The sequence below is a fragment of the Thamnophis elegans genome, chromosome Z, assembly GCF_009769535.1.
Source record: "Thamnophis elegans isolate rThaEle1 chromosome Z, rThaEle1.pri, whole genome shotgun sequence".
Taxonomy (NCBI): Eukaryota; Metazoa; Chordata; class Lepidosauria; order Squamata; family Colubridae; genus Thamnophis; species Thamnophis elegans.
Window position 1 is genome coordinate 40,146,097 of NC_045558.1, and position 13,340 is coordinate 40,159,436.

Consider the following 13,340-nt stretch of genomic DNA (forward strand, 5'->3'; position numbering starts at 1 on the left):
CGTAGATACTATATAAACAGTCAAAACCACTTTTTAAAGGAAAAGGAAAGGGGAAGTGAAAAGTATTGAGTCATCATAAGCAGTTTTACAAAGTAAGCACTTGACTACCAAATGGAAAAATAATGATTTAACATATTACAGAAATGAATAAAATCTTTTCAGAAGATGTTACAAATCTGGAATTAACTGATTAAATAAGAACAGATATCTCTATTAACATCCCCTTTTGGTAACTGATTGCCTTTCAATAAGACTATGTCCACTGGAAAATAAAAAGTGCTTTGAATATTCTGTATTGCACCAAGTTTCTAAGCAGTTTTGACTAAAACTTGCATGCCCACAAATGGGAGCAATGTTGCTATTTTTAATAAAAATTTATAGTGCATAACACATCAGGCTGCTTGTCTGCCCGTTACTTATCATTCATTTATTTATATAAATATAGCAAGTATATATTATCCTAGCCCAAAATCTGAACAAAAAGTCAGGTCTTCAAGGTTATCTTGAGAAACAAAGCTGTTACTATCTTGACCTTATGCTCCAGAAGATCCCACTATGTAATAATGATAGAACCTGAAGCGCAGCAACAATTTTTATCGTATAGGTCAAACATGGATACATGGAATTTCCATTACTTCCATGGCATTCCAAATGCCTGATGTTTTAAGGAACAAGGAAAGAGCATCTTTCAAATCTTCCTGAGACAGAGTGTCTTTCCCCTTTTGATGCCCTCTTTCCTCCCTGCACTCCCCAACCACTATTAACGCCTGGTTTATCTGAAGTCTACCTGTAACCGGCGGGTTGTGGTTTTCTGTTGCAAATTCTCAATTCTGTTGCAAATTCTTTTTCACAGAATGTTATGAAATGTACAGGAAAGATGTTTTTCTTCTTCTATAACTGAACTATGTCACACAAAGTGAAAATTGCTTTAAAACAATGGTATATCTACTAATCCAGGCATCCTGCAAAAGCCATAGTTTACAAGATAGCTGAAGCTGCACATAGAAATGAAATTTTAAAAAAACCGTATGAATGCCAAATAGCAGAAGGAAAATATTATCTATCTGTTTTTTTTAATTATAGCATCTAACTTACAGATGCTATTTATATTTAACTTGTTTTTCTCCCTATGATGCATATATACACACATTCACTCATTCATTCATTCTCTGTTTCCACTGGAATTAAATAATAAGAAAGAAATTCCAATTTTTATTTTTATTTTCTTTGGTTTCTTTGCTTTAACATTAATACAGACTAAATTATCAACCATTTTAAAGAGGGATTAATGGTTCCACTTGGTATTACCATTGTTTACCATAAAATCCTCATTAGTCTATACTTTTATGATCTAAGTACAGTTTGTCTGATTTATACATCTTGCAAACTTTACTCAGTACCATAGTTTAAGGGCAAAGCATCAATTTTAGATAATTGAATAGTTCTGCTCAATTTTGTCATTACCAGCATGTGCATTAATTTATCTTATAAATAATGTTCAGATGCTGTACTATAGATACAAAAAATTAAGCCTCCTAGAGATTCTATTATAATCCAGAAGGAAAAATAAATATCAAATCAAGTATTCTTTCTAATTTTGAAATAGATACATATGTAACCAACTGACTGATGAATGATCAGTAGAAACCAGTGCTTTTGAATAACAGAGCATGAAAACAGCAAACAAAACCTTTCATTTTCTCAAAACATAATTTATCCACATTATTTTCTTAAAGATGCTTCTTGGCATTTTGTCTCACAGGACATCTCACAGAGGTGGGTTCATACTGGTTCAGCCAAGTAGGTAGTAACTCGGTCTGCCACACCTCTGAACCGGGCATATTTTTTACTATTGCGCATGCACGCATAGCATGCATCAAGTGTACCCGCACACAGCACATCCCTGAGCGAACCAGTAATAGAAGAAGCTGGAACCCACCCCTGAATTGCATAGCATATTAAACTGCAATAGGGATCAGATCTTTTTAGTCCAGATCTTAAGGGATATGTAATCCAAAGAACCCAAGTTCTTGGGTCAATCAACTTCAAAAATTGAGATAGCAATATTGAAAAATCAAGAAGATGCCACCCCTTTTCAAACTAATAAATGATTATACTAAATATGGAAAGCAAATCTAAAAGTGAAAGTACTTATCTCTTGAATTATGGTTTATCTTGAAGCAAAATGTTACTTTGTTCTGAATTATCAATCAACATTTTAAAAAAATGTCTCCACATTTCTTTGCCAGCAGAACAAGTCAGTATTTGTTTAACTAAACTAAAATTCTAGACTTGTTCTCCTAATAAGCTAGGTTCTAACTGTTGGATACATGCTTCTTTCCAGCAGAAGTATTTAGAAGTATGTAGAAGCTCTTAAATGTATTTGTAATAAGTCAAAGTAAGTTCAGAGGAAATTTATTTATAAAATAACCCCCAAATTCTCCACCAGCAGCCAAAATGGCACTTTATTTTCTCTTTGTTTTGTTACATTATGAAATTCTTTTCCTGAAGGAAATAGCATCCAATATATTGGATGTTTAAGGATCTGCAGCAATGCTTGCATACCTTGCAAATTATCCTTCTTAATAGAATAACTGTTCATCTTTATTGCTTTACTAATACTATCAAGCCTCTTGCCTTATTCTTTGTTATCTGCTGCAGCAAACACTTGTCCTAACCATTGCCTCTTGAACTTCAGCACATGTATCATCAAGCATGACTCCTGCAGAAAGGTAACAGTAGTAAAAATAGTGTCTAAAAAGTGAAAAATATATATCTTTTCTGGACTACCAATATATTTATACTTATATAAAATATTGGAAACTACATTAGCTAGACAAAAACAAAACTACAGGTTAGTTATTGAGTTTAGCAATAGATCAGTATTTCCATTATAAGCTCTTAACAGGGTAGCAAAGAGAAACAGCAACTAACCCTATCACTAATCAAAAATATAGGAAAAGAACTCTATTTATAAAATTATATCTTCTTTGTTGTTCAAATAAACTAATAATTTTACTTACTATTACTAACTATTCTGCATCCAACCTTAAAGCCACAAAATCATTATTGGGTCTATGAATCCATTCTCTAGTGCTGAATGTATATCAAAAGATAGAAATACCTTTTCTATGTTTTGCTATATCTGCAATGTATAAGGCATAGTACATGAAGAACAAAAGCACTGTGCAATAAGTATAAAACTTTTATTAATGGGAGCATACTTATAAACACTGCTGTAATTAAAAAATGAGGGAAATTATATTAGATTAAGAAGAATAACATGATTAATCAATCATGTCAATAATTATTTTGAAACAATGATATACGAAATCAAAAGTGCAATGAATATGTTAAACCAGAATTTTAATATAATGTATAACATTGACTACAAATAATGTATGATGAACTGTAAAATAAGCATTGCCTGGTTTCTTATGCTAATAAAAACAAAAAAGAAAGACATAAAACCTCTTTATATTATAGAAATGAAATAACATAAAAGTTAATTGGCCTTTTATACATGGGATCTCTTATTAGTATAAATAAGAATATCAATTTTTAGATAATCATGGTATGCCAGTTTTTATTAATTTTAATATTAATTTTTTGTTATGGTATAATTAAGATTTTCAGAACCAAAGTTCTTACCATGCCTTTTCCATCTATGGCCCCGAATAGACATGCTAGTCACAGCATTTCTTGATATCCTCGATGCTGTAGGAGTAATTTCAACCTGAATACATTTAGTACCTTCTTTGTTAGATTTTATGGCACCTTGAGGCAATGAAGCTTTTATTGCATTAGCTACCTAAAGAAAATAACAATAATTAAATAAAATGTGGGTGAGATTGTCACATTAACATCAGATTTTGAATTGAAACAACATTTACCATACATCAAAAATTGCATCAGATATAACAAAAATCAAGAGAGGTAGTAATTTGACTTCCATCTGTTCACAATTACCGCTTTGGTTCAGATGATTAAAGACTTCAATCAGAAAACATTTGCTTTAAAAGCTACTGCCAAATCCCATTAATGATTACATTTCCTCATCTTGTTTTTTTTTAAGCCACCCACTAAATAGTGTATACATTTTTTCCCCTGACAATTTATTTCCTCTGTGCAATCATTCTTTCAGTAGCTGAAATCTTTCATACTAAGAAAAATAATGAAGCAGTGCTTTGGACTATAGGATGAAAATATGTATCTGAATGCACTCCAGAAAAGCATTTTTCTGCCAGTTACTTGATGAACAATCTAGTAGAAACAGATTGTTGCTTTCTCACTAGACTTCCTTTTAGTGCTCAGTGATCCTGCTAAAAATTGCTGTGCTTTGTAGCATGGAATATTTATGATTTCTGATAAAGATAATGTTGCATATATATATATATATATATATATATATTATATATATATATATATATATATATATATATATATATATATATATATATATATATATATATATATATATATATATATATATATATGGACTATGCAACAAAGCACCTATTTTGAAGACAAAAATGTGGTCTGGACTATGCAAATCAATGATATAAAGACAACATCTATCTACAATTGTCTTTAAGACATTGGGAAAAATGATATAAGTTGCAGACACTTGCTTGTTCATGGTCATTGCACTCCAAAGTATGAATCCAGTCCTGTTTTAGGCATAGTGAAGCCACCAGGTGGCTTTAAACCTGTTATGTTCTCTCAGCCTTAGGAACAAAGCAATGGCAAACTGTTTCTGAAAATGTTATCAAATGTGCATATCAATTTCATACATATTCTCCTTTGTTTATATAATGTCAAACAGAAGATACAAAACAGGTTTTCTCTATGCAAATGACTCAATCTCAGAATCCATCACAGAAGAAGGCAACATCTTGCTCAAAACCATTATCCTGTCAATTGCACGCAAAAATATTGGAGTATTTAAATCAGCTACTTTAAGTGGTAGAGTTTGAGTTAAGATTGAAAAGTAAGACTGAAAAGTAAAATGCTAAAATATAATCTTGTCTTACAAACTTTTTCATAGGCATTATAATCTGTCCCTTTCAGATTACTTCTAACTCTTACATAGGTGCTATTGTGGAATGTGTTGATAAATGGTAAAATAAATATTAATGTCAGTATACCAGTTTGCCCTGAATTTGTCTCTGGAGATACCAATAGTCTGCAACCCTGGAACTATTTATTTAGTAACTGTTCAAAGTTACAACAGCATTGAAAAAAGTGACTTATGACTAGTCTCACACTTACAACTTGACAACTGGCAAATATTTATGACAGTTGCATTGTCATGGGATTATGTGAACACCATTTATGACTTTTCCAACCAACTTCTAGAAAGCAAAGCCAATAGGGGATGCCAGGTTCATTTTAAGACCACATGTTTTACTTAATAACTACAATGATTTACTTAACAATTGTGACAAAAAATGTCATAAAATGGAGAGAAAAATATTTAAACACTGCCTTGTTTAGTAATAGAAATGTTGGGCTCAATTGTCACTCTAAATTGAGAATTAGCTGTAGAGTCAACAGCATTTCTAAAATCCAAGAATGTATCACAAAGGGAGGATTCCAACACTCCTATTCATTTATTAGGTTTTTTTCACAATTTTGATAAATGTATTGGGGAAAACCCTAAACACTATTTGCTCTTCACCTAAAACGGACTTATTTTCTATTCTGAAAGTTCCAATCAAAATGCCTGGAATAGAGTTTGCAAGTATTGTTCAACACATTGATTGGACTATAATTGTCAAGCTTATTTCTTGTACCTTTGTCAAAAAGAGGAATTATAACACTCAAACCCCAATCACTGGATATCACATTTTATCCATGTCTATGAAGACAGAAGCCCAAAATGGAACTTACACCTCATATTTTTCTTAAATAACTCTGACAGTAATTGGCATCTTACCAGGCCTAAGCTACTGTATTAAGAATTCTATTGCTCTAATTGAGAGCCAGTTTGGTTTAATTGTTAAGGCACACTTCACTAGAAACCAAGAGACTATGAATTCTAGTCCAAGTTTAAAAATGAAAAGGTGGGTACTTTGGGCCAGTGACTCTCTTTCAGCCCAATCTGCCTTACAAGGATGTTTTGGACAAAATAGTAGAAAGAAAGAATATTGCCGTCTTGAGTTTTTTATAAAAATAATAAAGATAGAATTTTTAAATCTAAATAAAATAAATATTAACTTTTATATCTTAGAAACTAAGATTGTGGAAGTCAGGAGTGAATCTTCAAAAAATGCTCAGCAGGGTCTATGTGGATGTTGCCACCTCTGTATTAAAATATGACTGAATATCGGAAAAGGGGGTTTTATGAATAGGATATCTGATCCTTCTGCCTTAAAGAACTGAAAGAGTTTACTAGTTTTGTAATCTAACAAATTTTTATTTCATTATTTGGAGAAATTATGTGAAAAACAATTCCTACCAACAGAGCTTTGTTATTTAACTTGCCAACAGAATGATCTAATCAATTTTCAATGCAATGAAATCAATTTTCAAACCATAGAAACAATTTTATTAATGAAAATGTAATCATGTGACTGTGGGAGAGGGGCAGCCGTCAGAATTTCAAAACCAGGTTGTAAGTGGTCCTGAGGAAGTCTGATGTAATTATGAACAATCGCTAAGTGACTACTCTTAAGTAAAATACTATCAGTATAGCACAGAATCAGGATATGAAATTTTCAATGTTACCTTCCAGTCAATTCAAGACCAATTTTAAAATGGTGAGTATTGCCTTAAGGTGTCCTACTACAGCAGTTTCCAAACCTTTTAGCACCAAAGACCAGTTTCACGGAAGACAATTTTTCCATGGACCATTGGGGGTGGAGAGAAGAAGAACACGCAATCTAGATCATTCACATGTGTAGTTTACAGTAGGGTTAGCGCTCGTATAAGAATCTAATGCCCGATGATCTGAGGTGGAGGTGAAGTGGTGAGGCTAGCACTGGGGAGCTGCTGAAAATTCAGAAAAATGTTTGTCCACTGCTCACCTCCAATTGTGTAGCTTGGTTTCTAACAGGCCATGGATTGATACCAGTTCATCCCCTGGGGGTTAGGGATGCTTGACCTACACACACAATCAGGATTACTAAATATTGGAAGCTCCTACAAAGAGCCATTTAACTGAAATCTTTAGGAAAAGTATTTTACATATTGTAGTGCATTAGATTTTTCTGATAGTGATAATGCAAGTCAAGAAACAGAGTCTGGTAGTAATGTCTGCTACAAAACTTCACAATCTTAGGATATCAATTTAGTTCTTGTATTTTTCCACTACATAAATACTGTATTTATTACAAAAATTATTCAACCTTCAATAAACTGTTTTTGTTAGTTTTTGTTTTTTGTTATAGAATGCTATAACTGCTGCACATCTATGAGAACATGATTTTCAGAGACTTTGCTTTGTTTTAAATTATTTTAAACATTTTAGCTGGTCTGTGACTGAATAAATATTTGATGATGATGATGATGATGATGATGATATAATGACATTTTGTTTCTGTAAGATACTTTAATTATGTAAGTTAAATATACAAAAATGTTCAAAATAAATTTAAAAACCTGAAGAATAATACATTGGACACAAAACACCTACCAATAGTGGTTCTGGATATAACTCCAATTGTGCTCTGTATAAAACATCATCCATTGCTTTACGAGCCAGATCCCATTCTCCATTATAACTAGAATGTTAAGCCAAAAAATGAAAACTGACCGCATGCTATAATATAATATGATTATTCTTTCATTATCATAGCCATGCATATTAGTCATGAACAGATATTTAGTAAATGGTTTCTAATATTATAAATACAAAAAATTATACATCCAAGAAAAATTAGTAATTTGGAAAATATTTCAATGATTATAGAATATGTCTATGTCATCTTATTTTGTTTCCTTCTGTAATGTTAGGTAAGAAATATATATCTCCACAATGAATTCAAAATGGATCAGTCATTATAATAGAACAAGGATATGATGTTTCATTATACTTAAAGGCAGCTTTTTATAAATAAATCAGATCTCAATGATTTGTTGCTCCATACCATTTTTTATGCCCAAGAACCTCTGTAATCATACTATTACAATTCAGTAGCTTTGTTTCCTGCGATTATCGGTAAAGAGAAGTAGTGCATATCTTAAGTATAATAATATAGGAAAAGAAAAAAAGAAAAAATGTTGCAACTGTTGAAACCAGAAGAAAGCTTGAAAATTTCTTGCAACATGCATGATGAAATTCCACCCATTTAACATCCACTCCGGTCTGTATTTCAAGGTAGCAATGAATTCAATTCATTGAATGGATTTATAAGTTACTCTTTTTCAAACAACATGCCAAACAGTGTAAATCCTAACACCTATAAGAAATATTAATCCTTCTTATAAACACGTAGTACCAAGTATCAAATGAGATGTGATAAAGCACCCACACACGCAGACATGAAATTAAATGACTAATTGTATATGAATATTCATGCACATGCGCATACATATTGGGGATAGATCAGACAGACAGATATTTTCCATGGAAGCATTAGTGATCAGAATACATTGATAAAATTTATGCATAGGAAAAAATTAATATCCCTTCTACATCACTACTTCAAAGCAGTAATAAAGGTCTGTGACTTTTAAAATACAAACACATGCTGTATCTCAATCACAATGTTTCTGTCATAACTATTATTGTACCAGAATGCAAATTTGCTTTCTCAACATGGTTTCCTAACCAAAAAAATAGCAACATTTTAACTATCAGGAATTTGCTAAAATTGCTACTTAAAAATTTAGATTAGATAATTTTCAAACAGAATGCTATCTATAAAAGAAATCTGAACATTTAAAAACAACACAAATTCCATAGGATTACAAATTCAAGATTTTGCATATTTAACATATATGTTTCTATCATTTAACATGTACATGTTTCCTTTTACCCAGTGTTGATTTCAATAGTCGAGTTATGATGACTAAGAATTGTGGGCGGATGGGTGTTGAAGACTGTTGTGGTCCTAAGTATGAGCAAGCTGCCAATCAGTCAAATTTTGGTCATGTGACCATGGGGGCCATTACTTCAGGGACCAGACAAAAGAACCATCCTCTCAGTACCACCATAACTTCAAATGGTCAATGGTTGTTAAATAAGAATTATCTGTAGTAATTTCAGAATCACCAGCCTATGGGCATAAGATAATCATTGTCATATAATGTGGTTTGCTGATAAAAGTTTAACAATTGGCTCTGCCAGCTCCATTACCACCACTGCCCCATGTGAAACCAGCATTTTAGGGAGAGAAAGGGTAGTCTTTCAGATTCTAAAAAATATTTTTTTAAGCATCTGATTGATCCTAATCTCAATTACTATAGATTTTGCAGTTTTTCCCTCATGAAACTACATGTCTGTTTTGGTTTTACTTAAAAGAAGTGATAAGCAGATTTTTTTTTCATTTTGTAGGGCCAGAATCAACTACCGATTGTCATTCAGGAAGTTACTTTGGACAGTTTATAAAAACAATAGGAAGAAAGTTGAAAAATTCTTACCTTTACAATGTCAACTGTGAGAGTTCTGAATTCTGCCTCTGCTATCATATAAATAAGCATTCCATTTTGTATTTTATATATAACGTGCTCTAAAATTCACTATTACATGTATATACAAGACATAGATTTACTGAACTTACAAAGCATAATAAATCCCTGTTAACATTTGCACCATGAATTCAGAGGAGACTGGAATTCTGCTGTTTATGCCTCTGTATTTTCTTACTTGTTGCCGAGGGTATCCACAAACACAGATTCTAAAAGAAATACCAATATTAAAATTACCATTACTATTTTAAAATTGCTATATTGCACCATCCAACACAACTTTAAAATATTATGGATTTCAAAGTGAAAAAGGACTACCCCCAAAACAATCAAGAAACAAGTAATTCTTCTGTAGGCCAAATAGGTGGGTCAGCAAAGTGCACATACTATTTAGGAGTGTAACGTAGGATCTTTTACAGATTAGTGATGAAGTTTAGAAATATATTTTATATCACTATCATGACAGTTGGGGAAAAAAATATTCCAAAATGAAAAAATGCTTTACATATAGTAGTATATCCTGCACCCCAAAATAAAATTAGTAGATTGCCCAATACTGCACTTCCAAAATATTAGATTCTCTCGAGTAGGTAATCTCTGATTATCTCATTATCCTTCAAAATGATTCAATGATTCTACTTTGCAAACTGTTTGCCTGTTTGTTTCCAAGTATAATTTAAGGTGCTTGTCACTACCCATAGAGCCCTACATGGTATAATGCCAGCATACTTGAGGGACTGTAATAGTATTGTCTCCCATTACTATTTACCTAATCTAGCTGATCTGTCAGTGTTTATAAACTCAGAGTTCCTTTAATTAAACAATGCCAGGATGCCGGAAGCATGTCTTCTCTGTAGCATCACTTGTTCTCTGGAAGTTGGATTCTGGATTCAAATGGACCCCATCCTATTTCTTTTCCAAAGAACTGTCTCTTTCTCCGGGCCTTTGGTGAGCATGACTGAAATTCCTTTTTCTTCTTTTTCTGTGTTCCTATCCATAGTTTTCTTTTTCTTTTTTTAATGTTTTAACAATTTGTAAACTGCTCAGAATTGGTGGGAGCCAGGCAGCATTTACATTTAAAAATTATTATTAATTGGTTCCTTTGTAAACAGTATAAGTATAGTATTAATTGTTTTTATACTGATAACTAGTATAATTTCATATTAATAGTATAAATTAGTATAAATTATTTTATACCAAAGTTAGCTAGCACTGACTGACTGACTGACTAAATATTAATACAATTTCAACTACAATTTTAATTTTTAGATTTAACTCTTACTCATAGCTCTACCAGTCATCCCTGCTTGCCTGGGATTTCCACATCTTTCTACTAAATGATCTGCACAGTCCTGGAGTTAAAATGGTAACTGGAACTCCAGTATTGCTCTTGCTAAGTTACATGACATCAAACTTTGTACACCAATTATTATAACCTCATAAGCTTCTATTCTGAATAAATTATTTCAGCAAATACATAAAAATTATAGTTGATTTTTTTTCCAGAAAGCTTTCTTTTCAAAGACTTATATTGCAATAATAAAATATCTTCAACTTTTCGCTCTACAATAAGTAAATCGCTCTATTGTATCACATCTAATTTCAGCTATGTCTTCCATAGGGGTGTCACACAGTGAAGTTTAAAAGACCTATATATTTTATTTATTTGTTTGTTTTAGAAATTTGTAAGGCACCCAACACTATAATTGCTCTGAGAAGCATAGAGCAACCACAATAACAGTGTATATGGTGGAAAGCTGGGAGGAAAAACAGTAAAAGTATAATAAAGGTCAAATTCACTGTCATCCTTTTGGCTTTCCAAAAGGCCTTGAAGCATATTTCAACTAGGTTGGGACCTTCAAGAGGGTGTGGCACAGAGATGGCTAATGGAAAACTCCCCACCTCTTCCCCATGAACACTTTGTGCACTCCCTCTCCACCCTGCTTAGTTTTAATTATTTTTTTAAATGTAACATACTTATCGTTTTAATGTTTTGTTCTGCATTTTGCTCAATATCTATAAGCTACATAAGGTTGCTTGTGGCAAAATTAACAACAAGAGAGAAAGTGAGAGAGGGAGGGAGGAGAGGGAGGGGAGAGAGGGAGGGAGGAAGGGAGGAGAGAAGAGGGAGGGAGGGAGGGAGAGAGGGAGAGGGAGAGAGAGAGGGAGAGAGATTATATCTTGGAATATGGTCCCATCACAATTATATTGCGGCTTTAATTAATCATGCACCTCAAGTAGAAACATGGAGGCATCAATTATCAAAGACTCTCTATGGTTTATTCTTCTTCTTTTTTAGGGGAGATTACTGCATAGAAGTCCTAGCTATGAACTACTAAGAATAATATACAATGCAGCCTCTACACGTTGACATGGACATTGATTTATGAACCCAGCAATCAACTATACTTTTGTTGTGTTGTGTTAATTAATATCATTAGTGTATTTAGGAAATTCAGTAAATACATTTCATGCTTTTTTGCTTTCAGGTCTGAGTGTAATTAACATCTATTGGCTTTCAAAATATATAAAAATTCTTCACTTCTTATATTATATTTTGCATAATTGTTATATAGTTGGGTAAAGTTTACTCATTCTGTGTTGTACTTTACTTATTCAATGAGCTATTTTGTGAAAAAAGTGACACATTTATAAGTTTCTCCATGTATATGGACCTTTTGATCCAAACCAACATGAGAGAGAGGGAGGGAGAGAGGACGAGAAACAGTGCCCTATTTCACTTGTCAAAAACAACAGTACTAAAGCCAAAGCAACTCTCCCAATGAGTTACAGAAATTATTACAACTCCTAGATCACTGAGTATTAATCATTTTAATGAAGCAATAAAATGTAATTAATACATTTTATTAATACACTAGTATAGAATAGAATAGTAAATGAAATTGAATCACAATATGGATATAAAGAGTTTATGCCTCGGGGAAGATCTGAATTCTGACACGTTCTATTTAACAGGGATTTGGTAAACTGCAGTTATGTCAAAATGAGAGATATAAACGAGACTGGAAAAAATGGATTGACTATATACAAAATAAATACGGGACCAAGAAATATTCCAGTTAGCCTATGCTTAAGATCAGAAATGATTTAAATTGTTTAAAGTTAGCTCAGCAAGAAGAAGCTAAGATCAATGTAGAGATGTCATTAATTTCTTTATTTTTTTTTTTTCTCAATAGATTTTAGACTGTGTTTGTTAAAAATCCATACCGTGTACGGGTTCTGGGAAGTCGGGGGGGGAAGGAGGAGGGGGGTTGGGGGGAGGGGGGAGGGAGGGAGAGGTATACATTAGGCTAGACAAGAATTTGGTGGCAAACTAGAACTATTTTGACACACAAAAAAATTGTACTCCGATGTCTTACTGATTGAGGAATGATGAAATGTTTGTTTTAAAAGAAAATAAAACTTTTGAACATGAAAATTACCTTTTTCCCTCTCCTATATAAGCTTTTGTTTTTTAGTAAAATATATTCTTATATAATTACAGCCATAGTTTATCATTATCAATATCTTCAGAAAAAATTACCTTGAACAGATTTGACATAAAGACTGAAGAGAAACCGCAGGCATATAGCTTAAGGCAGCATTGTAACGTAGCAAAAGGAATGTCAATACTTCAAATCTATAAAATAAGAATTATAGTTAATTTTAAGAGTATCATTAATCATGCAAATAAAACATTTCCTCTT

The 13,340-nt window shown here is 32.3% G+C and overlaps 1 protein-coding gene across 3 annotated transcripts in view; it reads right to left on the minus strand.

The window, feature by feature from the left end:
* The window catches only part of FAM126A (family with sequence similarity 126 member A), a 41,190-nt gene that overhangs the window by 6,775 nt on the left and 21,075 nt on the right, over positions 1-13,340 (minus strand). For all 3 annotated transcript variants that reach the window (XM_032235386.1, XM_032235385.1, XM_032235387.1), the window contains 4 exons: positions 13,178-13,273; positions 9,726-9,842; positions 7,637-7,724; positions 3,652-3,811 (listed from right to left, as the gene is read on the minus strand). In XM_032235386.1, the coding sequence (XP_032091277.1) occupies positions 3,652-3,811; positions 7,637-7,724; positions 9,726-9,842; positions 13,178-13,273 (461 nt within the window). The remainder of the gene's footprint in view (positions 1-3,651; positions 3,812-7,636; positions 7,725-9,725; positions 9,843-13,177; positions 13,274-13,340) is intronic.